We start from the raw sequence: 26,613 nt of genomic DNA, 5'->3' as shown, positions 1-26,613 counted from the left end.
GGAGAACACCCATTCCTGTGATGACTACAAAGCAAAACAATCAGGCTCTGGGAAATACCCACTGTAGCTACTCTTTCTGCAATTTGCACATCTCATTCTCCAATGGGCTTAATAGTCCAGAAGCAAGGTCAATATCATTTTGTCTTGCAAACACAAATGTATATTAAAAACTCGCAACAAATTTGAGAAGCCAGTCTCTCCCTTCCTCTTACTTCAGTCTTCTGACACCCTATCTATATCTGCCCTTCCTGCACAGAGCTGTAAACACAGCAAGGCTCTTTTCACCTCAGGTGTGATGAGCCTGTCTGTATTCTTCTATAATTCTGGGGACACTGTGGTTTAAAATGTCTATTTTTCTCCTGTACAACGTAGTATTGGATAGACATGCTGACAAAAATTTATAAGAAAAAAAAAAAAAAAGACATGGTACCATTCTTGAAATGTTTATTTTCATTCATGAAAATATTCAGGTGTAGCAGTTACTTTATCCAGCTTTATTTGCTTAAAGTTTAGAAGGACTTTTCTGGCTGCTTACTAAATAGCTTTGTAAAGAGCATTATTTTGTTAAATGACATTGTTCAGTAGTTCTTGTGCATATTGTTTGGCATTATGTGCATCTGATTTTCAAAGGTCAGCATATGAACAGATACATTTTAGCAATATTAATTATGTGAGAAGGGAAGCCAATATTTTCAGTATCTGCAAAAGTATGCTTATTTGCAAAACTACTGCGACCTATAGCTCTAATTCACTGCAGAAGTACTGACTGACTGCTGGAGGTGGGTTTTACCTCTTTGCCTTTAAAAATATCATTACATATGCTTAGTGAAGGATGTTTAATTTATTTCCTTCTAGTCTGAAAATGCTATCAGAAATGAAATTCCCATCTCTTCCTCATGTAGACACCAGTGACAATTCTCTCACTCTAGCAAAACATGCTTTTTTTCTTCTCTTTTCTACAATATGGATGTTGATGACCCTTCCAGCTAAAATTAAGTTAAACGAACTGTCTCTTCTTAACTTGTATGAAAACAAAACTATTTCTTGTAATTTATTTTAACAGACTGGCACAATCTCAAGATTTAATACTAAAGCATTCATCTGTGAATGTCTTGCACATTTACTATTTTATTTGCAATATTAATACCAGAACACAGAAGCAAAACAAGTGTATCATTGTCTCTGGTTACTTGCAATAAGTATCATGGCTGAAATGAGCTCTTCACATATGGTATTTCTATACTCAGGATTTATCTGTAATGTCTTAATATGTTATGGTTACATGTTTTTGTGAGAGAGCAGTAAAAGCAGGCACACATGTCAGGGAGCCAGGAGCTGAGGGTGAACACAGGGCAGGCAGGGTGGTGGTCTTGCTGACTAGAGCACTGCCCCACAGTACTCAAACAGGAAAATTGAGCAGGTCTGGTGATGGGAATCAGGGCCAACCAATAGTCTTGGGATTGCCAGGAAAGACCTAGCAACAAATCCAGACAAATCAGGTGACGCCAGGAAGTCAAGTCAGTGATTCAGGGTTGGGATCAGGCAAGGTTCATTGCTGGGCACAAGAATGCCTCAAGGGCAAGAACCTGAGCCTAAATGTGTCCCCCAAGACAAAGCATGGGTGAAAGATAATGATAAGGCTTCTCCCAGATCTGCCTCACAATTTTACTCTTTTCTCAGCTGACTGCTCCCAGGTTACACAGCTGTACCTTATCAGAGTTGGCTTTGAGCACAGGCAGCCAAGCCCCTGCAAACAAGGGGGGCAGGTTTCAGGACCTCTGGGCGCACTCAGGGCACTGAATATTTTTTTTTCTAACTTGCTAAAGGTTATAGTTTTAGGAATTCTATAAAAAATGATAATTTATTTCTGATGGTAACAGATTATTCATCAGTAAATTGTTTGAAAGGAAGCTAAAAGAGCATCCCCAGTTTCTGATATTCTTCACAATCTTTTTTCAAATCTTTGCAAAGCCTATTTATTAGTCAAGGATATGTCTGTTTTCCTTCTAGCATCAGTAACAATGTAGATCATAAACTACTCACTGTAACTTAAAACGTTAATTCAAGTGCCAAAAGTCTGCACAGTGAGTTTAAAGGTTTTCCCTTTGATAGAAACATATGGGTAACATGCTGGAAACACACAAACATTAAAAGGAGTCTAAGACTTTAAGGTCAGCTCCTCAAGAGTTAGAAAATACAAAAATTAATGTAGCTTGTTCAAGTTTATATTAGAAAACAGAAAGGCCAAAGGAAGACAGATGAGCATTCTCAACTATGACATTTTCAATGTGTCATGTTTTCTGTGTGCTTCATTTTTAGGACTTGAAGGGATCTACTGAAACATCTCATTTGGTCCCCTGTTCTCACTTGCAAAACTATCACCTAACTCCTATCAATTAATCAAGCTCACCACAGAAAATTTTTGTGTGTGATGATGTTATGGGTAGGTGGATCCCAATCAGCAAGAATCAGAGTGAAAAGACTTTGAACCACTCCAAGGCTGTTTGGTTTTGGTTGCCTGTTTTTCTGTCAACGTACTGCATCAATATTATTAACAGAAAATTTGAAACCAGAAATCTAGATGACATTGCATATAGTTCTAAAATAGACAATATATCAGGGGATTGTTTTAGCTTGACTTCACTGATCTTTAGGTGTTGACAGTTGTGGGGCTGCTGGGGTGGCTTCTGTGGGGCTGTTCCATGTGGACCACGAACAGCTCTAGTCAGGTACAGCAGACCCACCGCAGGACACAGCTGAGCTTGTCAACCAAGTCTGGCACCTCTGTGAAAATGTATTTAAGGAATGGCATAAACAGTGGACAGAAAGACAAAGGGAGAAACAGTTGAGGGAACACCAAAGTCAGAGAAGTAGGGAGAGGAGGTGCTCTCTTCAGGTGTCAAAGCAGAGATTCCCTGTAGCCCATGGAGGACCCACAATGAAGCAGATGGACATTCCTGAAAGAACAGCATACCTGAACCGCAGTGGAGCAGAGGAAAAGTGTAGAGAGAAGTGGCAGAGAGAAACTGCTGTGTAGTGACTGTAGCTCCTCCACCCCCTTGCACCACTTGTGGGGGTAGAGGAGTCAGGAGTGAAGTCAAGCCTGGGAAAGGGGCTGGAAAGGTGTTGTTTCAATGTTTGTCTTTCCGTTTCTCACTACCTGAATCTATTCCAATTGACAATTTTCCCCAAGCCAAGCCTGTTTTGCCTGTGACAGTAACTGGTAAGCAATCTCCCCATCTTTATCTTGACCCATGAGCTTTCTCATCCTATTTTCTCCCTCTGTCCAGCTCAGGAGGGGGAATGAGTGAGCAGCTGGGTGACAGTTTGGCTTTTAGCTCTACCACACTAGATTTTATGAATAATTTCAAAGTACTTTAAATTTTAAATTAAAATATTTTTGAATGCATTTTTCTATCACATCCTAGATTACTGTATAGTGTCAGTCTTTTTTTCCTTGATCCTTTTGCCCACTACTTTTCTGAATCAGCTTTTCCTGAACGTCTTATTCCCTCTATGTTGTTAAACAGCTGACTTCAGGGAAATTGTCCTTATGCAGTAATTTATGACTTGACTGTTTCTGGCTAATGTTAAACACTGTCTTCAGTGAAGGATCTTGTACTAACCTGCAGCTTCTATTTTTTTTATTTTGTTCTACCTACTGTTGCAAGGCAGAAACAGAAATTTATTCCTTCTACTTTGCACCTGAAAATTAAGGGTTAATCCATTTGCTAGTAAGAATTTAATAAACCATGGCTTATTTTTGTGAAATCTGCACAGTATTGTAACTAATTTACAATGACAAAAGACTACCTAAATGGATAGGACTTGCACGTGATTTTGGCTCTATATACACCTGAATATGATTCCCTTAATATTCTAAAACAAAACAGATCCATTATTCACACAGTTTGGAATACTATAAAAGATTTTGATTAAGTAAGTGAAATCTCTATTACTATCAAAGGTCAATAAGCTTTAACCAGCTATTTTAAATACCCCACAGAAAATGAATTGTTAAAACCCAAGAATAATACCTTGTAGAAAAGGAATAACCAATTTTTTTCTGTACCTGTATCCTAGTAGAAAAAGAAAAGCCATCTATACCTTCAGGTAGATATATTATTTAAGTATTCTCATTCTTGTGAACAAAAAAGTTCACAATAGATGGTTTTATTTTGGTTTTGTAATAATCTGCTAGTGAATAAACTTTCACTATACAATAGACAAGAAAGATACTGGTTTGCTTTCAGATGTGTTGGATACTTAGACAGCTCTTAAAAAAAACAACAACCAGAAGTAAAATACCCAGAGACTGTTTTCTCAGATTAAATAACCAGGCTGAAGTTCTTGTAATGCATGGTTATTCTTTTGAAAGCTGAAGCCTGGGATCTTGGAAGACAAAAGGGGCCACTTCATTTCTGGAAACAAATTACACAGTGAACATATTAACTCCTGTCACTTATCAAATCTGGAATCAAGAAATATCTGTCACTCGTTTGTAGTTTATATCTGAGTCATCAAACACAATATGCATCTAAATATCAAGAAAGAAAACAAAAATGTTGCATTCTTCAAAGCATTAGATTCAAAACAGCCTAACGGAAAAGGACGCAACGTTAAGAGTCATATGTCATAACCAGAGTTTCACTGACACACTTCTACAGTAGAACATTCTGCCTCTAAAAGCAAAGAGAAAACGCTAGCTGTTACTTGAATTTTGACATTTTAAAAATGGGATTAATACAACAAAAGCTTTGCCTTAAAACATAAAGCTGATATTAATATAAATAAAGGTTACAGAAGGTGCCAGGTGGACTTTCTCAATGATTCCAATAATCAACCAGGTTCAGAATAAAACAGGGTAAATAGCGGGGGGAAAACAAAACATTTTACACTTCCTAATATTTTCATTTCACCTCTGGAGGGAGACACTTCCTGGAAATAAACAATTAAAGGATAAGAGACTACAGGTATAAGTTGCAAGAAAGCAAATTTCAACTGAAAATAATATGGAAAAAAATTACATGATGATGGCTCAGCACTGGAATGGGAGCCCAGAAAGGTCATAGAATCTCCAGCCCAGCATGGCCCTGAGTAATTTGGGCTACTCTCAGTTGGCCGTGCCTTGGCAGGATGTTGGAGCAGATGGTATCCCCATCTTATTTTTCAAAGTCATTAAGTGTCATGACTTTCTTCTCATAGCAAAACAAGAAGACCAGTAACATGCAAAGCCAATGATATCTTGGTGCAGAACAAATTTAATAGTGTTTAAGAGTGTTCTCCTAGTGGCCAGTCAAATGGTAAGTCTTCTGCTCTCCAGTGACGGTATTTCCTAGAACTCCACTAAAGGTAATAGGAATTTAGATACTAAAGCTAGTGTATAGGTATCTACATACAGACCTCTAAATCTAAATACCATCACCTTAAACCAAATCCCATCCTATGTAGCAGACTTCTATGCCTCAACTAGCCAATCTGGGCTCCCTTCAGGGTACTTGGAAAGAGGCATGTTGTTCAGATCATAATTCAGATGACCCGTTACAAATACCTAACTTTGAAGCACCTTTTTTGCTCTAAGGAGGGCTTGCTAGAGAGTTATTACCAGACACTTGATTTAGATAGATCAGCCCCAATAAATTCCTGGAATTCAGGAGAACACCAGGCTTCTGAGTGCTCCTAGGACATGACCAAATATCATACAGTTAAGCTATTTCCACCATTTTCCTAAATGTGAATTTGGATGCTGTATTTTCCATTCCATCCTTGATTAGTGAGATCTTAAATTAAGCTCATAGTATACTAGAATTATTCTCCAACACAAAGGATGCTTTTAATATATAAAACATATTGTAAGGTATACTTAGGTATAGGTAAAATTTGCTTATTGCTTTCTTCAGTCAGTAATTATTTTCAGTATACAATGTAACATAGGTTACATAACAATGTAATGTCAGAGAAAGGTGATATCTGTACAAGAAAAGAGAATATTTTAATGAAATACACAGAATTTTATGTAGACTTCAGTAATATAATCTCCATATAATGTCCTGATGAGATATATTCCATTGCAACAACGAGGTACCTATGAAACCTGTCAGGCAGTACCTAGACGATTAACTTTACTTTGCACTTGTGATACTCCTGTGCCCTATAAGATCATTTACAAACAGAACTCAAAGAATTAACCTCAGTAAATATGAAAAAAAATATTTTAAAATATATAAATCATTACATGCATCTAAGACTATTGTTATCACCTATGGCTCCAGGCCTTCCACAGAGTAAATTAGGTTATCCATGACAGTGAACAGGGAGTTCACTCATTACGATCTGTAGTACAGTTAAACAGATACAGTAAAGTACCACAGTGATGAAAACTGTAAGAAATTATAAACACACAAGACTTCTAAGAACTTTAATGTCCCAAATTAACAAAGTTTCTGTAGCATCAAAGCTACTTGTTCCAATCTTAATTTGTTTCATCAAAGTACACTGATAGTTTCTTATTTTCTTTTTAGCTGAGCCATACGGCACTTGATTTTATTTTTCCCTGTGAATTTTGCAATTAGAGATAATGATTAGAGTATAGTCTATTTTATGCAGCAATTTCTTCTTAAGATTGTAAACCAGGCTGCACAACTGAATGGAGACTATTAAGGAAAGCTTTTAGGAACGCAGGGAAGTACAGAGAATGGGGAAATGTACCTTATACATCATATTTAAAGGGTGAGGCTATAGCTGGGTGTTTCACAGCACTACCGGCTGAAGTTGGTATTTACCATAGGATCAGCTAACGCTCCTGTATAACAAGATTTTTGGCTGTGACATTGTTCTGTGTTGGGATATGCATATGCAGGTGCAATGATGAGGGCTTCATGGGAACAGTCCATAGAGAATCATTTAGTCTGGGCAATTCAAAGTAAATCATACTTAACCAGACAGTTTTATTTCCTTCAAGGATTCCCTCCTCAATTACTATTAGCCAGGGTAGATCATATAAGTAATTCAGAAGATACAAATTAAATTTTTAAAACTTAAAATAAGGGTACTTTGAATTGTCTATTATTACAAGGAGAATGGTAGCAGACCAAGCAAAGTTGATGGGCATTTTGTCATTGGTCACCCAAAGGCCAGGATTTCAGACAGTACTGCAATTAAGGGATAGAATTGATCTACCCTAACAGTCTAAAACTAAGACTGATAAACTACTACTTGCCAGCTTAAGTTCCTATTAGTCAAGAGAAAGAAACTGGAAAAAAACAGAAAGTTCTGGAAATCAGTCCTCCTCACCCAGCCAGGTTAGGAAGAGCTGAAACAATACATGCATTTCCTATTTCTCTCCATTGACCAAAAGAAAAGGTCTGGATGATTAGCACAGGCTTAGCTATCTCAAGTTAGTAGAGTTAGATCTCACCTTTATAATGTTTAAGGTTTTTTTTTCTTTGGAAACTTCCACATTCATAGAATCATTGTTAAATGAGGAATGGTGCCTCTCCTATCTACTGTAAAAGAAAAATCCACCGTTCCTTCAATGTAGACAGTTTGCCAAGAAACTAGTGAATCTTTTAAATATTTTTTTTCTCCAGATCTATTTCATTTTGCAACCAAACAAAAAGAGAGACAAACCAAGGAAAGAGGAAGCTTTTTCTGATAGATCTGCATTAGTAATTGCCAGTAAGCAGACTATATCTTGTTGTATGCTACCTGTTATATACCACATGAGCACTTAGACTGCAAATACCTGCATTTTGCATGGCAATTAAGTTTTTAGAAGCTAATACCTGTCTTGCCAGGAGAAAAAAAGAAAACCAGAATTCATGAGCTGTGAAGACATTGCCAGGCACTAAGGAAGCAAAATTATAGAATATACCTGTGTAATACACTGGATGTGCTATGGACTAACAGTATTGGGCTTGAACACTGAGTGTGATTTCCTTGCCAATCTTTGTTAACTTCTCTTGGAAGTGTTCGTTAACAGGATACAACTTAACTTTATGTTACGTTAAAACAGATTTTATATCTGAAGTCATTGTTGAAATTACATGTATTTATATTACTGCCCATTATTTCCACTTAGTACATTTTCCTCAGTGTTAATGATGAGCCACATACAATGTTAATAAAACCTATTACAGCCATAAGCAATGCTAGAAACTCACTTCAGAAGCCTTACAAACCCTTTTTTTTCAATATAGGTCCTGCCATCTATAATGTATTAAGCATATTTCACAACAGAAATCCAACTACAGTATTTTCTCAATACAAAACAGAAACAATACTAATATTTTTGAAAAAATATAAAAATTCATATAAATTATCATTCAGATGATTAGCAGAGATTTATTTATTTAACAGTCTGTCACTGGAAAAAATACACTTTGAGGCTATACACAACTCACATGCAAAATGAAACAAAATGTGAAACCTGGTCCTCACACTGTTAGTTTTTTTAAAAGCTTCTGCATTACTGTAGTTTTTTCTGCTTTGAATTGGCATTCTAGCACCTCCATATGAATGGGCAAAAGTAGATCTGACAATGACCACTGCCACGAAGCTCTGTTAGTTGTTCCAGTTTAAACATACTGAAAACTTTTGTGACTCCAAATAGTCTTCCTCCCCTTCATCTCCAAACTAGTATCGTTCCACTGGCTTCAGTGTTCTCTTATGTCAAATTAATATCCATAATTTTGGGGTTTATGTCATGTTCACTGAAAACATTCCAGAAGCTGAAGGGCTGACTTACCATTTTCTTCCAAGTACATCAGAAGGATGCTGCTAGATTCAGTCCCTTCTATGGCATAATCAAGTGCAATGTTTCCATTAACATCTTGCAGAAGCACGTTTGCTCCAGCCTACAGACAAAAATTAAAAACATTTTAGGATTTTGTAGTGAAATCTCAAAACACTACTGGGGTTTTTATACATTCCCATTCAGAAACATTTCAAAGCTAGGTTTCTTAGACAGCAGGCTGGTTATAATCTGAAGCAAAACAAATCAAAACACTCAAAAAAGCAAATACTGCAGGAGCGGGCTGCAAACTAGGACCATGCATGGCAATCAGTTAGCCGAGGGGAGTGTGCTCGAGCTTGTCTAGACAGCAATTAACATGATGAGGCATGTTTGCAGAGCACAGGGGAGTGGGAGATGGATGGCGCCAAGGAAAGGTAACACCTTGCTGTTAATTGCTGGTAGTTAACCACCAATCAGGGATTGCCTAGTATGCAAGGCTTAGCCTCGAGAACCAATTAGTTTAAAACGCGCAGCTTCTGAAAGTGTATAAAAACGCGTGCTCCTGTACAATAAACCGATATTTGCTTGCATCAAGCTGCGTTCCGTCTCCTCATTCGCCGCAAATTGGTGACCCCGACGTGATCCGTTTAAGGATCTAACGTGAAGGGCTTTCGAATCGCCTATCTGAGTGACATGCAGCGAATCCCACAGAACTTTGAATGATCTGCTGAAAGGAAGCAGGAGCCGGCCAGAAATCCCTCCGGAGGTGAGCTGTGGGAAATCCGTAATGGGGAATCAGGCTTCGTCCCCAGAAGGAGACGTTTATGAGCTTATGAAAGGTCTTCTTAATAAACATAAGAAAAATATCTCTGGACAAGACCTTAAAGCAATGCTCAAGTGGGTGCAAGTAAATATGCCCGCAGTGACTGCATCTACAATTTTTACGCGGGAACTTTGGGACGACACAGGGGTGAAATTATGGGATTCTGCGACAAAAGGCAATATTGAGTCCCACCGTCTGCTTTCTTCATGGAGAGTTATTTTTGAGACTATGAAAGCAGAGGAAGGAGAGGAGGAGGAATCGCAAGCTCCTATAGCTCTTTCCTCATCAGCCTCTAAGTCACAGTGCTCTAGACCCCTGGGTGTCAATGCAGTGGGGTATCCGCCAGAAGAAGATCCTTTTGACCCAGGACCGATGGACCGTGAAAAAGAACCTGATTTATACCCTCCTGATCTACGTGATGTGTGGACAAAAATAAAGAAACAAGCCTTAAAGGAGGGGGATTTGGACATGGCTAAAACTATAGTTGCGCCGGTCTTGTATTCTCAGGGTCGAGCAGGGGGAGCACGATGCGAGGCTCTTTCTTTTTCGGTTGTTAAAGAACTGCGCCGCACAGTTACAGAACACGGTATTTCTTCTCCCTATTTTATAAGCCTGTTATCTTCTGTGTTTGATACTTATATCATGACTCCTCATGATTTGAAATCTTTAGCACGATTGTTACTAACCCCGACTCAGTATACGTTGTGGGAGTCGCATTGGAGAGGGGGACTGCAAGCACTCCTGCTCACGTATGTTAATCATAATGATGCTGCATTAGCTGCACTGACAATAGAGCATCTTACGGGCACCGGGGCACATGCTGATCCGGTAACACAGGCTCAACACTGCCCCCGTGCGGCTCTCGAGGCAATTAGAGAAGAGGCAAAAAAGGCTTTTTTCCAGGTTCCTGGTGTACAAAAGCCACAAAAAGCTTTTACTAACATCACTCAGGAGTCTCGAGAACCTTATATGCAGTTTATTGATAGGCTAAAACAGGCTTTGGAACGTCAAGTAGATAATGCGGAAGCTCGGGATATATTGCTAACAAAACTAGCTGTTGAAAATGCTAATGCTGATTGTAAAAGGCTATTGAAGTCTCTTCCCAACCCAAACCCCACTCTGGTGGAAATGGTGGAAGCATGTAACCGAATCGGTACGGTTGACCATAAGTTTGAAGCTATGGCTGCTGCTTTTGCAACAATGAGTGGTGTGGGGAATTGCTATGGTTGTGGTAAGCCTGGTCATCTAAAGAGAAATTGTCTTGCGCGGGCTGCGGGGAATAAACAACAACCTCCTGGTCCTGGAGTTTGTCCGACATGTCGGAAAGGGCGTCATTATGCTAATCAATGTCGATCTAAGTATGATTTCCAGGGACAACTGATACAGGGAAACCGACCGCGGAGCGCGGGGCAGCGATGCACGCAGACACAAATGCCACAGCTGACATTTCAACAAGCTCGGAGAGAAGTACCGACGCCTCAAGTCTCTGTCCAGCAACCTCAGGCAGCGCAGGATTGGACCTGGCAACCTCACACACAGCGCTTACTGTCTTTACAGATGGATCAGGCAAATCACATAAATCTGTTCTTCTATGGTGGGATGATCAACGGAGACAATGGGATTCGGATATAGAGACAGTCTCCGGTTCACCTCAAATAGTAGACCTGAATGCAGTTGTTCGTGTTTTCTGAAAATGGAATGTACCACTCAACCTTGTTACTGATTCTGCTTATGTTGCAGGTATTGTTACACGAGCTGAAGCTTCTGTGCTGCGGAATGTTTCACATTCACAACTTTTTACCCTGTTACAGGAACTTATTTTCCTTTTGGACTCTCGATCTGCACCTTATTTTGTTATGCATATTAGGTCTCATACCTCATTACCTGGTTTTCTTGCAGAAGGCAATCGACGAGCTGATCTATTGACATTACCAGTTCAAGTACTGCCAGACCGTATTGCACAAGCTAAACTAAGTCACTCTTTTTTTCCATCAAAATGCTGGAGCTCTTAAGCGACAGTTTGACCTTACTTCTCAACAAGCATCAAATATTATTGCTGTCTGTCCTGATTGTCAAAAACATTCTTTCCCATCAATTGCTACAGGAGTTAATCCTAGAGGATTACAAAGCCTACAATTATGGCAAACAGATGTCACACATTATTCTGAATTTGGTAACCTTAAATATATCCACTCTTCCATTGATACATTTTCAGGTGCCTTGTTTGCCTCTTGTCACACAGGAGAAAAGGCACGAGATGTTCGTAGACATTTAATGCGTGCTTTTGCTACATTGGGTATTCCCTTAAAGATAAAGACAGATAATGGGTCCAGCTTATGTTTCAACCACTATAAAAACCTTTCTTGCCCTATGGGGTATAACTCATATTACTGGCATTCCTCATTCCCCCACCGGTCAATCTCTCATTGAAAGGTCTCATCAGTCTCTAAAGCGTTTATTACAACAACAAAAAGGGGGAATGGGAATGGCTATTCCGGAGGAACGGTTACAGAAAGCATTGTATGTTTTTAATTTTTTGAATTGTTCTTTAATAGATAACAACCCACCGATAGTTCGACATTTCACTGCAAATGCCTCCTTCGAGGCACGGGTTAAAGCCCCAGTATTGGTCCGAGATCCAGAAACAGGTAAAATTATGGGACCATATCCTCTTGTTACATGGGGGAAAGGTTATGCTTGTGTCTCTACAGAAAAAGGACCTATATGGGTCCCAGCGAAGAATGTAAGACCTTTCCGTGAACCTTTACTGCAGACAACTGATACCGACACCGACCCTACAGAATGAAATAAAAACTGTGTGAGGATTACTGTTTTGCATTAATGTTAGATACCCAAAATCAGGACATAGAATATAGATTTTGCCTTTTACAGCGCCTAGAACGAAAACTATCACCCTGGCTCAAACCACTTAACAAAGGTAATACGTTTGGACTAAGCACGGGACAGGACAACTCGGACAATGATTCCATTGACACTGATAAGGGGAATGAAGGATTCATAATGAGAGAATAACTAGGTATTGTGAAGGAGAATAGGAAAGATAAACATGGTTATTTAGTGTTTAATAGGTGTCTGCACGCTTGTAGAGATATATAGTTATGTAACTACAGGAATGGTTTCTGCCCTGAGCCTGGTGGCGCATACAGCTGCGGTTTGTGTCCGGGCTCAGAGATGTAAATAGGGGCTTCTCTGTTATGGTAAAGTGTCTCCCTTTGCATGAAAAAGAGGGAATGAAGGGAATGACCCCAGAGGTATGTTCAGAGAAGGCATGCTATGTTTCGAACTTTTTGACTGGTGCAGTTCTTGGTTGGTGTGCCCTTCCACCTATGTATAATATTAATCCAAAAGAAGATGATATTGTTTGCACTTTGTCGATAATTGTTTTTCTGTAGATGTTAATGTAGTAGGAGGCTATGATGGGAACGTGTCGCAGCGGTTCTTATCTTACCCAGAGTAACAGCAGGGAAAGCATTAAAGAGTTAAATCACCTTGTTTGATAAGCAGTTAAGAATGTGAGTCAAAATTGCCACTGCTTTTGTTGTTGGTTCAGGGACATGGCTGTGAGGATTTTGATGGTATGTGCTGCGTGGATTTTAGGTGCCCCACTGCAGCAACATGTTACCAAAATCTGAGAAAATTTCAGCCTTTTTAGCATTCATTCACTCAATTGGCAGTATTGTTTGTTTGCTATTACCTTGGTTGTTGTAATGTTTGCAAGGGCCCTGCAGAACATGGCAAACCTGGTACTAGCTGTTCTAAAAGCAAAAAGGGGAAATTGTAAAACTGTACGGAACAAAGACAGTGGGTTATTTTGACATTGATAATGTCTTAGCTGGTTTTTTATTTGTTCTATTACTTGTGCCTTGTTTTTGCTTGGTTTCAGGGGTTCTTTTGTGCAACAGGAAGGGGGAGATGCAGGAGCGGGCTGCAAACTAGGACCATGCATGGCAATCGGTTAGCTGAGGGGAGTGTGCTCGAGCTTGTCTAGACAGCAATTAACATGATGAGGCATGTTTGCAGAGCACAGGGGAGTGGGAGATGGATGGCACCAAGGAAAGGTAACACCTTGCTGTTAAAGGTGTTAATTGCTGGTAGTTAACTGGCAATCCCTGATTGGTGGTTTAGTGTGCAAGGCTTAGCCTCAAGAACCAATTAGTTTAAAAGGTGCAGCTTTTGAAAGTGTATATAAAGTTGTGCTCCTGTAGAATAAACCGACATTTGCTTGCATCAAGCTGCGTCCTGGCTCCTCATTCGCCACAAAATAAAGGACTCTTGAATGTCAAAAAGCTGGCTTTGTTTGGGACAGCTGACACTGTTGCCACCCTAGCCGTCCAGCCTGCCCTTACTGCACAGATGTCTGAGCTGCTGATGAGTGAGTTTTGGAACCACCACCATTGGCAGCACAGCATTTTAAAGTGAAGTAAGCTGTCACTGATTACAGTCTGTGTTAAAACACTACACAGCAAACAGCAGTCGTTCAACAGCTGACTGACAAGCAGCACAGACACCCATGCAGTAGAGAGGGGTAGACAGCTGGTAAGGGTAACCTTGTCAGCTGGCCCAACCTCTTATGGTCTCATCCATCAATCCAATCTCAAAGAGAACCATCCCTTGCTAAATAAAATTGCCATTTGTCACCAACTGGAGACAATGAAAGTGAGCTCGATGATTTCAGCTGTAGTCCCTAAAGAAGCAGGCTGACATTTCTATAACTTTAATTTAAAATTCAATATAAAGGACAGACAAACTAAAGAGTCATTGGGGGGGGGAGGGATGGGAATAGATTCATGAGAAGCTTGAAAAGAAATCACCAGCATAAGAAAACTCATATTTTCTATATTAAATATTGTTAGTGAAAGAATTTGCACTATAAAGGGCAATGTTAATTTTTTTTTTTTTTAAATAAGAAATCTCTTATCCTTGAAAATATTATAAATATCTGGTGGGCATAAAAGTTTACATAACAGTGAAATGTCATGTATCTTCTTTAAGAGGTCATAATTTTAATTCATTTCAAGTTTTCTCTCTATGGCTTTTAATGTCAAGGAATTATGAAGTAAGAGTGACCTCTGGTAAATTTAATCACTTTTCTTACCAGCTTGTATGATAAAAAGTTTATCTAATACAAATGAGGGGTACCAAGGACAACCTTGCTTAAAGCCACAATAGTAGAGGTCAACTGTAATAAGGAATTATTAATAGAAGGTATGACTGTTTCTTTCAGGAGCTTACTCTGTAAGTACTGTATCAAAGAAAAACTCCTAACGGGCTCAACTCCTGGCTCAGAGTGAAATATGACATGAAAAACTAGCAAATTAATATAGGCTTCATGTCATCAAACATAAGGTGTTGAAGCTGGACTGCTAGTCTGAGGTGTTCTGGGTTCCCACCATAATGACAAGGGAACAGACAATCATCAAAGAATGACTAACCTCCAGCTATCTCAAACACCTCAGATATCCTACTAGAACAATGTCACCAAACTGTGTGGTGCAGTTGACATGCTGTAGGGAAGGGATGCTGTCCAGAGTGACCTTGACAAGGTTGAGAGGTGGGCCTGTGTGAACCTCATGAAGTTCAACAAGGCCAAGTGCAAGGTCCTGCATGTGTGTCAAGGGCAATCCCAAGTACAAACACAGGTTGGACTGAAAATGGATTGAGAGCAGCCCTGAGGAGAAGGACTTGGGGGTGCTAAAGGATGAGAAGCTCAACATGGCCCCTCAAAGCACGCTTGCAGCCCAAAAAGCCCATGTTGGAGGCTCCAGAGCTGAACCCATTTACTCCAGGTGGGGTCTCATGAGAGCAGAGTTGAGGGGAAGAAACTTCCCTTGACCTGCTAGCCATACTTCTTTTGGTACAGCCCAGGATTCAGTTTGAAGGTACCTATCCTTTCCTGCATGTAAATAATCTCCAGGCAGTGTCAGAAGAGGTGTCAGAGGATAATAATAAAACAAACATATATTTTCTTCCTCATTGAGTTAAGAAACTGAAAGACCTTTGACATTAAATTCAGGAAAAGCCAGATAAATTAACCTGGCTAGCAGCACACTATTCTTTCCTCTCTGAGATGTAAAGTCATTGAAAGAAGAGTATAACATAGAATTACTCAGCTTCAAGTAATTTTTATTGAGTAGTTCTATATGAATGAATTTCTTAAGGAATGTTCATAATGCTCCCAAAAAGAAGGTCAAGTTTGGTGAAAGCTTTGGCAGAAGAAGTTGGAGAAGCTCTCAGAACTCAGGTGAAGCAGCAGTTCTGGACAATGGTGCACATTTAAAGGTAGTATATTGCTTGTGGGGGGAAAAAAAAGTAGTTTTTAATAATAAGCATTTTTAGTATGGTGTATCATCTCTGCCTCCCAGTTTTGTATCATCAGTAAACTTACTGAGGGTGTGCTCTGTCTCACTGTCTAGGTCATTAATAAAGACCTTGAACAGGACCGGGCCCACCATTAGCCCATGGGGAATATCACTAGTGAATTGCCTCTAGCTGGACTTTGCGATGCTGATCACAACCCTCTGGGCCAGGCTGCTCAGCCAGTTTTCAGTCCACCTTACTGTCTGCTTACCTAACCCATACTTTGTCTATGAGGATGCTATGGGAGACAGTGTAAAAAGTCTTACTAAAATAAAGTAAATGACATCTACTGCTCAGCCTTCACCCACCAAGTTAGCCACATCGTTGGAGAAGGCTGTTTGACCCATCTGACTTGAGCAAATCTAATTTTAAGAACTGTACCAAAAGTTTTGAGAATAGCTGTAAACACTAATTTGTAAAGCCTGTCACTGGCTATAAAACAAGTTTCAACTTGGGGAATTTTACTTAATTTGTTGGCCAACTAGCAAACTTTTAATTACTGATTCTGCTACTGAAAAATGGAAACAGGCAAACAGACAAACACTTAAGAGAACTACATTTGGACGCCTCTACAGACACCACTCCTGCCCCTTCCCATCTCCAATTCCCTTGCCACCTGCATGCTACACCTGCAGTAGTGCAGTGCAGGAGATTGGGGTCAGCACATTGTGGTTTCTTTCCTTTGGTGGCTCCTTGTTTCTTCCTCCACTGCTTTGGCATGGTCTCCTTCAGTGGCCACAGTCCTGCCAGAGACATAACTTCCCACAGGTCCTCTGCTCGGCTCCTGCTTGGGCAATATTTTCACTCCAGCCCTGCTTGCAGCCCCCCTCTGTCAGCGTCATGCAAGTTATGCCCAGTACCAAACTCCAGTGTACTTTAGAAAGAAAGCCATTCTAGGTATAGAAAGGTAGGAAATTCCACTGTATTTCCCTTCCTTAGTGTATTGCACGATACCCTGGCAAAAAGATGTGTGGCAGACTATTGGTATAACGCAAATTGTACACAGCAATATTTTGAAGTACTTGTAGTATGGACATTTCCTCCTGTTTGCTCTGACTACACATTTGCCTGCAATACTATTGGAAATTACTCACTGTTAAATGTGACACAGACTTTTCAGCTGCTCAGGATTTCTTTTTTTCCCTGGCATCTCTAAGATAGTTATGGCCAGTCTTAAAAGCTGATGTGAAATCTCATTTTCTAATTATGCAAACTTCCCACTTAGCTACTTGTATAAGTAAAGACAAGATGGCAAACCCACAGGTGGCAGAAGTTACAACAGAAACTCACACAGGTAACTGGTAGGGGTCAAAGTGAAATAAAGGAAGGAGAGAGGCAAACTAAGCAGCAAAAAACCAACAGGCTCAAGCAAAATTACAGACAGAACATGACAAAAATGTGGAACATTGCAGGTAGCAAATGTCACAAATACTGTACCTTTAGTTCAAATTCAGATGGCCAAAATTGTGCTAAAGAACTTAAGTGCTATTGTTACATATATGGCCTTGTAGATTAAACAATAAGAAACCCCAATATGACTAGAGATGCAGATGAAATTCAGATTATCTGAATATAGTCCTACTTTGTTTTTAGGTTTCTGTACATAGCGCTTGGAGAAAACATGAGGGATACCATCCCCAGCCTGCTGATATTAGTTTCCAAATTTATATGCATAACTTGTTTATATTCAAAATGCAATTCTGTATTTATTCCATTTCAGTTCAAAGTTTTATCCACCTGCTTAAATTTTGCATGCAGCACTCAATGTACATGAAAAATTAATAGGTTACCCATTCTCAACACATCTGCATTCTCAAGTAATTTCTCAATAAAAAGATAAATGTGTTGTAAAACTTTATCCAATATATTCCATAAATATGAAAAGTATTTTTGAGAGAAGTATTTGTCCGCAACGATAAATTGCTTCTACTTTAGAAAGACTGTAGGAAGGACATCTTTAAAGATATTATTAAAAAATATTCCCAAAGACACCTAGTCAAGATGCAGAATGCAAAATGCAACTGAAGTGCATGCTCTTCTACGCAGAACAACATCTGTATGTAGACAGAGAATATGCGAGTGAACTCTGGTGATCAATAATAACCGAGTAGATGGTGCCAGGTTTGCACACTATCCCCATGTGACCAGAAATCAGAGACCTCTGCCAAAGAGAAAATATCTTTGGCTCGTGAAAGGAGATAAATTTCCCTTCTGGTTCTAGAAATGATGATTCAAAAGACTTCAATTTATCTTAGGATCACTTTACTGTACACTTTTTACTCCTTTTTTTAATTTCTGCCTATTTACTTACTTGTAGAATCTCTGATACATTTTCATTTCAGACAAACTGCGTAGAATAGCTTTATTCTGCATATATGCAAAACTGGTGGCCTAAAGATAAGGTACTGAGCTCAGAAGCAATATAGCATGAGGTAGGTTACATATGAACAGTTTCACAGTACTTATCTATGCGCACATACCCCCATTTTTGGCCAAGCTGTAGTTTCAGATGACTTCCCATTAAGTGGAAAAAAGATGAACAACTTCAGGTTCATTGTGGAGTACACGATACAATGTACATTCCCACTATAATTTATCTCATGATCACATCTTTGTACAGCTAAACTTGTAGCTAATTTAGGATAGTACAGGGAAGAACACCACTTTGCACACCAGGATGCAGCAGGAGCTGAATTCTTCCTTCCCAAATAGTGTTCCAGAAGGTGGGGAAAGAACCAAACAGGTTCTGAAGTCCAAGCACTATTGGAAATGTTGATTTGCAAGAACTTACAAAAAATAGTAACTTCATCACATAATCACATGAACAGATTGTGAGCATAGCCAGAGTACTCTAAAGGACTATCCTTTGCCACTTAGCCCAAGCACAAAAGTATAAATGCAGTCACAAACTCTTAAGACTATGTTCTTGTAGCTATATGCCAGTGGATCAATGTCCAAATTCCCAGTGGTAAAAAAAGATTTGAGTTTAGTCCATAGTGTACATTTGGGAAGTCTAATTAGTGAAATTTTTAACTCATAAGCAAACTATTTTTTATTTTCTCCATAAATCTCTCTTTTTTTTAATAATTAATTGAAATTGAAAAATCAATCTAACATGCACAGAGGCAGACCTTTAATTAAATATTTGACTTTTTTTAAAAAAGTCTTCAAACTTCCTTCTTCTATTCAACAGATGTAGGTTTCTCAACGCTATTTACTAGCTAGCTAATCATCCTTGCGACTCTTTCTTATTCCTGGTGTTTATTACATATCTTATCTCATGATTCCTAAATAAGAAATACATCTACCTACCATTAATTGAGAAAGAACAAGGACCCAGGAGTCTCCATTCTGAGGAACGTATCCTTCTTTACAGATTTAAAATTATTTCTTTCCTTCTGTCTCTCTGAATTCCACAATATTTTGTGTATCAGCAGCCTAACTTCATCAGGATAGGTGAAAAACACATTCTCACAGCACTTTACGGACATAATTAAATGCAGTTTTGTGTGAAAAAGGTCTGTGGGTTTACACCTTCTCGAGCCATCTCCAACTGTTTCCTATATTTAAGGACAGAGTTCTAGCCACTAGGTTGTAAGTCCAGAAGCATAAAACCATCACAACTGTTTGGACTGCAGTCTAGGCATTCACAGAAGATGCCTGACTTACTGAGGTTCCCCAGGGACTTGGGAAGGATTTGTGCCTGTCTCTGCTTAGCTCCCCAGCTAGGATGCTACAGCTTATGCACCCAGGGAACTCTGTGATCACAAGGGTTAGCTGGTTGAACTGCTCTCCAAACCAGGGTCAGCATCCATCCATTTTAGGTGGAAGCCAGGTAAACTCCAGAAAATCTGAGCATGATCCACTGAATTTCAAGCTTAAATTCCTGCATTCTGTTGTATGCCTTAAATTATGCTTTCAAATTTGTGTTCCATGCAGGTTATTTAAAGATTTGAAATAAGTAAGCAATTTAGCTTTATTGGTATAGTAGAAAGTTGGAGGTGTTGTATAAAATATTTTTCAATACAGAAATCAGGACCCAGCCACTGCCTCTTTTACCTAGGATTACCAGCTTTGGCTTCATGAGGCTTTATGAAGACAATCAGCAATAAAATATAGCCAAAGGAATATGTGTGGATATAAAAAACTGTTTTGTTAATGTACCTGTTACTATGCAAAAAGTTTTCTCCTAGTAACAGGCTTCCGCACAGTTGTTACTATGATTCGAGTGCTCCACAGTACGCTAGCCACAGGCAATTTGTGCAGTCACCTGTCAACCTCCCCACAAAACCTGACTTTTTGCTATCTATTTATATGTTTATTTATATTAGTGATTTATTTTTATTCCATACCATGTCCTCTCTCTCTCTAAAAATGTATATACATCTATATGTGTAAACATACCAAAATTTAGTATTTCTCTCTTCTATGTTAACCACTGTTTCCAAAAGGGAAAGGGTAGCATTTTTTCAGTAACAGCTTGGACAATTCCCTTTCTCTTCATGCTCATTTTTTTTAAAAAAGAACCACCTGGTTTAAAACCAGTTCCTTTTTATAAGATTATGTTAACCATGTAAGCAGACCAAGACTAAACGTAGCTCTTCACAAAACGTTTGTGGCCTTTCACTTCCTGTAACATGAGTAATTAAGTTTTCCCTCCTTTATTGACCTAAACCTTCACATTAATTCCATTAAAAGGTTTTGCTCATTGAAGGTTTACATGCACAAATATGCATGCTGTCATGTATACTATGGCTACTGTGCAAATGGTACATCCTTCTAAAAACCCTTAGTATCCTATCAGTTAAAAAGAAAGCAATTGTAATCAGGAAATAATGCTCTATTTCCTTGCGAACTAGGAAACATACAGGAAAACCACATGCTCACAGGCTCCATGGTACCATGTGATCTAGCTCTGGGACCTCAAACGCTTGCATAAATTTTCATTCAAGATACCAAATACCAGAAATCTAGCTGGCTCCTCTTTTTGTGGCTCCTGTTGGACTTGCTTGACTCTCATTCATTAAAAAAGCAAAAGGGATAATGTTGCTCTACACAGTACCGTGTTTTATGTCATTAGCTCTGGATCTCACTTTTCACAAATTCATGATGCTAAGCAGAACAGGAACAGTTCTCAAGGCAGGGCTCAAAAAAAGTCAAAGACTTATCCACATTAGTAAACCACAGACAATAAAATAAAAGATTAAATGAGACTGAGCAGCTGCTCTTAGTTCAAAAGCATGTTTTCCTTCCAACTCATTTCAACAACAGATTTTCTGTGGGCAGTAAATTATTTCACAGAAATAACAATTTAGTTAGTAGAAGAGCTGGGGAGGGGGAGAAATTACATTTTTAGTGCTTACAATTATAGATCTGCTGTTATCAGTTCCCATACCTTTTCCTATTGTAAGCCATGTTTACCTGCTTGTTAAGATGAAAGCTGACACAAATGAGCTGACTTACCACTTCTTTTTTTTCCCCCTCTTTTTGGGTATAGAACAATCTAGAGACTATATTACTGAATCTACATATTGCTTCTCAGGATGCTGATTGCAGTCTTAATACTTTAACTTTTTCCACATAAATCTTTAAGGAAGAATCTTCTCCAAGACACCACAGATTCTAAAGTTATTTAGGTTATAGTTAATTTTTTTATATGAACTCCAGAGTAAAGCAAAGATTCCTGTTCCAGAACAAAAAGTCAAAAGAAGCCCATGAGGAAGCCATCTGTCCCCTGAGCAAATTCAGGACTAGGAGTCTACAATGCAGCTTTCCTATTTTTAAATTTTTAGTTTTATTCCTCCTCTCTCCAGGCTTGACAGAGAATGAAAGAGGAATCGCAAATATTTATACTATCTATAAAGACATGTAAGTTCCTGTATAACCCAAGACAAACAGCATGATCACCTCAAAGCTGCTCAAGCTTCTGTTTTGGCTTTAATGGCCCTCAACATAGCCTGCCAAAAGAAAAGAAAAGAAAAAAAGACAACATACTGTCCAGAAGACAGGAGTGGGACTGAGAAAACCATTCCCCAAACAGGGGTATCTGCTATACAGTTAATCCTAGCAGCCTCTTTTCTTTCATACATCTTAAAGGAAAACGACTATAAATTAAAACTTCATCTGTACAAAAGCAACTTTTCACAAGCCTGTTCTTCATCCTTTTTAGAGCAATTTCCATCACTGCAGCCTGAGGGGACACACCTGACCTTTGGTTAAATAGAAATTTCAGGAAGTCAAGACTGATGACTTTAGCTTGAAAGTACTATGTTTTATAAATAATTAACTATAACTTCTCTCGGGCAGTTAAGTTACTTGTCGGTATTTAAGTTCCCCATCCAAACACCATCGCCCACAACTGTAATGGATACCAGACCTAGGCATAATTTAAAAAAAATAATAGGTTTACCTCAGTAAATTTTTAGTGTATTTATTGAAACCCAAACTTCTAAAAGTATTGAAGAAATGCAAACAGCAATCTCCTCATGTAGGAGTCTGCAAAATGAAAATATTTCCTTCCTTTCTTTTCAGAGTGTCTCTTAGCAAAATAATCTGAACAAGTACCCCAAAACCATACAGCAATTCGGAAGTAAAATCTGTGGATCAAAAATCAAAATAACAACTGAAAAGACCTGACTTCATCTATCATGCTTGCAATCTGATACACTAACAAATGTTCTGTAAATGCCTTACATGGGCTTGTGTAGCTACAGAAAAAATTCAGGGAGCAAACTATCCTGCTCAGCTGACATCCTCCATAGCAGGGCATCATGTTAAGGCATATTCATGAGAACAAATTCTCCATTAATATAAATGGAAAAAACCTCTCACGTCCATTTAAATGGACTTGCAGAGAGCACAGCTCTGTAAACTGGGCTGGCCCAGTGCACCAGATAAAGGGCTTCTTCCATAACCTTGACTCAATGGTTACCTGCAGCTCATTCGAAGCACGAGTTCCCACCTCTCACAGAGGAAAGATAATGATGTCTGCAGCTGTTTGCAGTCTTTGTTCTATTTCAGGGCTTTAAACTCTGTGAGAGTTGCTACCGTCTACAAACTCGTGCCTGCCACATTGCCAAAACTATTCTTTCACAAGAAGCAGGAACTGTCTGCCATCTGGGCAAGCTCAATTTGAGATATAAGTAAAGGTCTGAATTCATTTTCAGCATGCCTGATCCCACATCATAAAAACACAAACATAAAGATTAATCCCTTATGTCTGTGACAACGTAGCCTACAGAATCAACGTTGAATTCAGAGCCTTGTTAGTGCCCTCTGGGCACATAAACTGAAGAGGAGTGATTGCATATTTCCAAAAAGACACTTTAAAGGAAATCAGGAGATAAGTCAGTGTCAAAAATTTTATGCCAGCACCGTTATATAATTGCTGAAATATATACCTTTGTATTAATATAAATTTATGCTATGCCATTATGACTTTTTTCCCCCTCATAGCTGCATGCTAGGCCAGGCAAGGAAGCTTCATACAAATGCAGCTGAAAATTCACTCATCCTTGTGTAAGTAAAGTATTTCAGCTGCCACATGGATAGAAGTTCTTTAATTCACAGCACTTCTGGGTTCCATGTTGCAGAAAAAAGCCCTTGAATCTGAATATGGAACATAACTCTTGGTCAAAACAGACTTTTTTGTTATAATCTAGAAATTAGGATTTATGGATGTATGTCAATGTGTATAAAGAACTTTACAGTGCTCCAAAAATTCCAGGCATCTTAACTTCTGTGACACATTGGTTACGAATGGGTAAAGAAACGTGCCGATACAGTGGCTATGTATAAAAAACATCATATAGATGTACATGTATAAGATCACCAATGCCTACAGGAATAGCCAATTTAATTTGAAAAATAGTTCTTGGTTGTTGAATTGCTTCACACAAATAATAAAAATAGTAATCATTTAATTCATTAATAAGGCATTTTTTCCTTAAACTAAGAGAATGTGGGCAATATCAAGTCACAGAAAAGATTTTCAGTAGAGTTAAAAAAAAAAAGGCTGTCACGGCACATATTACGGATTCCTTGACAGGCATAGTGTGTTTGACTAATGCATTCCGAAGATAAAAGAATTAGCATTGATGACTGGAAACTAAAGACCAACATTTTCCCATCTGTTTGTGCACCGTGGGGACTTAAATTCTGCCCATCAGCTGGAAGGCATGTAAAAGGCAAATAAAATCCCACTCTGTTCCAGTACTGAACATTTCTGATAACACTGCAGATGTATAGTATGTTTTCAATAACATCTTTCAAAGTAAAATAAAAATAATCACACAGTTAGAAGATGAAAAGTTAAAATCTACTGACCCAGAAGCTATCAAACAAAAAATAATGTACATTTCTCAAGTTACCACTATTTCCATGCCCTAGTACTACAACATTAATGAGGATTTGGGATTCTATTAATTCTAAATGCATACAGATATTTACTTGGATCTTAATTAGTTGGCAAGTCAGGTTTCATGGTTGTTCTTCATGTCCTAACTACTAGGATACATTGCCAAGTTTTTTTGGAAATTAAGATCTTAGTTTCTAAGCTAAATAAAGTCTGGTTTCCTTGACTTAGCTTTACCTCAAGTAATTGTTTTTATTTCCTCTCTCCTCCCACCTAAATATGTGGGAACATGCAGAACGATTCAGCTTGTTTGACTAGAAATTGGAAGGACAGAATTATTTTTGTTATATCCATTTGTTTCTTTACTTCCATACTTCATTCTGTATTTTTCCAACAACTTCAACTAATCATTCTTAACAATCAAAATCTGTAGCTTGAATGCATGACCAATTTTTGCCATATAATTTGAACACTAATTTTATCAGCCTTGGTATGTCTTCTTCATATGTAATTGCCTGGGTTTAAATCTATGAGGAAAAGAGGCCAGAAGAATATCTTTTCTCTTGCTCTTGTTGGCTAGATGTGAGGTCAGCGATGGGACACTTTAGCTTAGCCACAGTATAGGGCAAATGAAGCTGATTTCCATCAACAAGCTTGGACCATGGGAAGAACATGTTCAAGTCCAGTACCAGGGCTCCTACATAGCCCTAAGTTTAAACATCCTATTCTCCAGTCTCTGCACATACTTTATTCAAATAGAAATTAGAATAACCAATCTTGCTGTCAAGATATGCGCTTGTCTTAATGTAAATCGATATTTCAATATTCTACCTGCCAAAAAATTGCCTTTTTAAAAAAAAATAATAAGTAAATGTGGTATTAAAGAGCAGCTAGTGAACAATTATATATCCATGATTCTCACCTACAAAGCCAAGCATGACAAAAAGAAAACAGTATCCATGTCTGTTTGTTTGTTTCTTTGTCAGGTCAAAATACCTGTTGCAGTTTTAGGGAGAGCTTCTCAGAAAAGAAACAAAAAGACAAGTCATTAGGGTATCAGGAGGGTGTTAAAAGCATGGAGAAGCTCCTTCTTTTTGCTTAGTATGCAAGAAAAAGTTTAATTGGGATAATTATATGAATTGGATGGACCAGTCTGAATGTCACAAAAATAAGCTGAGACATACTTTTAACTCTTTTAATCAAACCATTTTCTTTGAGTGCAAGAAAAAATTGAGAAGAAATCTCAGAATATATTTTCTCTGTGTAATTTAATATTTATATTGGAAACTGAGGTAGATTAAAGAAGTTACAGTAAAGAAATTTGAGCAAAATATATTTGTGTGATATTATATCACAAAGAAAACTTCTCTTTGCCTAGAACAGCATTCAGTTCTATTTTTAAAACACTGCAGCAAGAATGCAAAAGATCAGAATGAAGTCAATAAAAAGGGTTGAAGAACAGGATGAGTATTTGTCTTGAAATTGCCAGCTCTCAAATTATTTGGCAAGAAAATGGAATTAGAAGGGAACCTTCAAAGAGCATTGATGACTAAAGACTAAAATTTCCCCATCTGCTTGTGCACATGGGACTTGCATGCTTCTCATCAGTAGCAGAGCTTATGGAAAAAATGAAATTATTCAAGCACTGAATGTCTCTGATAACAGTATATGAGCATATTTTCATTTTTATTTTAATTGTAATCATTAAAAATTATGACAGGCACAAAGAAAAATGATTGCTCCCTGTTTCATAATACTGCAACAAAAGGTCACTTTATGAAATTATTGCCTTTTATTTTTAGAACAAATAGAAGGAAATTCTCCTTCACACAGTAAGGAATGAGCCTTTGGAATTCTCTGTCAAAAAGTCTTTAAATCTGACACTACAGATTGAGTTAAAAGTTTCTTTACATCATCAATAAAGCTTGTAATTACAAAAGGTCAACCAAATCTCATAGTTTAGGAAATAGAAAGATCAGTCCCTGGGGTTAGTAAGAACTGTCATTTGTGTACAGTATTGGACAGTTAGTAAGGCACAGCTTATTGTAGGCAAAATGGGGACAGGAAACATCCTCTGAATAGGAACTATAGTACTGATAAGTACAGGCACAAATAGGAAAATAGGACAGCAAGTTTTATGTTTTATAATGTGTTTCCTACTAAGTTCCATATGTGTGTGTATATATATATGCATGCATATATATGTGTGTATATATATGGGGAAGTAGTCATACATACATATACACAAACACACACACACACTCCCAAACAAAACAGCTGGGGAAAATTCTGCCTAGTAGCTTCACTCAAAGGGTTTCTGACCCT

At 38.3% G+C, this 26,613-nt stretch overlaps 1 protein-coding gene across 3 annotated transcripts in view; it reads right to left on the bottom strand.

Moving 5' to 3' along the window:
• The window catches only part of MYO16 (myosin XVI), a 412,244-nt gene that overhangs the window by 231,677 nt on the left and 153,954 nt on the right, over nt 1-26,613 (bottom strand). For all 3 annotated transcript variants that reach the window (XM_055702545.1, XM_055702542.1, XM_055702544.1), the window contains exon 5: nt 8,747-8,855. In XM_055702545.1, the coding sequence (XP_055558520.1) occupies nt 8,747-8,855 (109 nt within the window). The remainder of the gene's footprint in view (nt 1-8,746; nt 8,856-26,613) is intronic.

This window comes from Falco cherrug, chromosome 2 (assembly GCF_023634085.1).
Source record: "Falco cherrug isolate bFalChe1 chromosome 2, bFalChe1.pri, whole genome shotgun sequence".
In the NCBI taxonomy this organism is placed as follows: Eukaryota; Metazoa; Chordata; class Aves; order Falconiformes; family Falconidae; genus Falco; species Falco cherrug.
The sequence above is the reverse complement of the archived record's forward strand: the minus strand, read 5'-3'. Positions and strand labels throughout refer to the sequence as shown.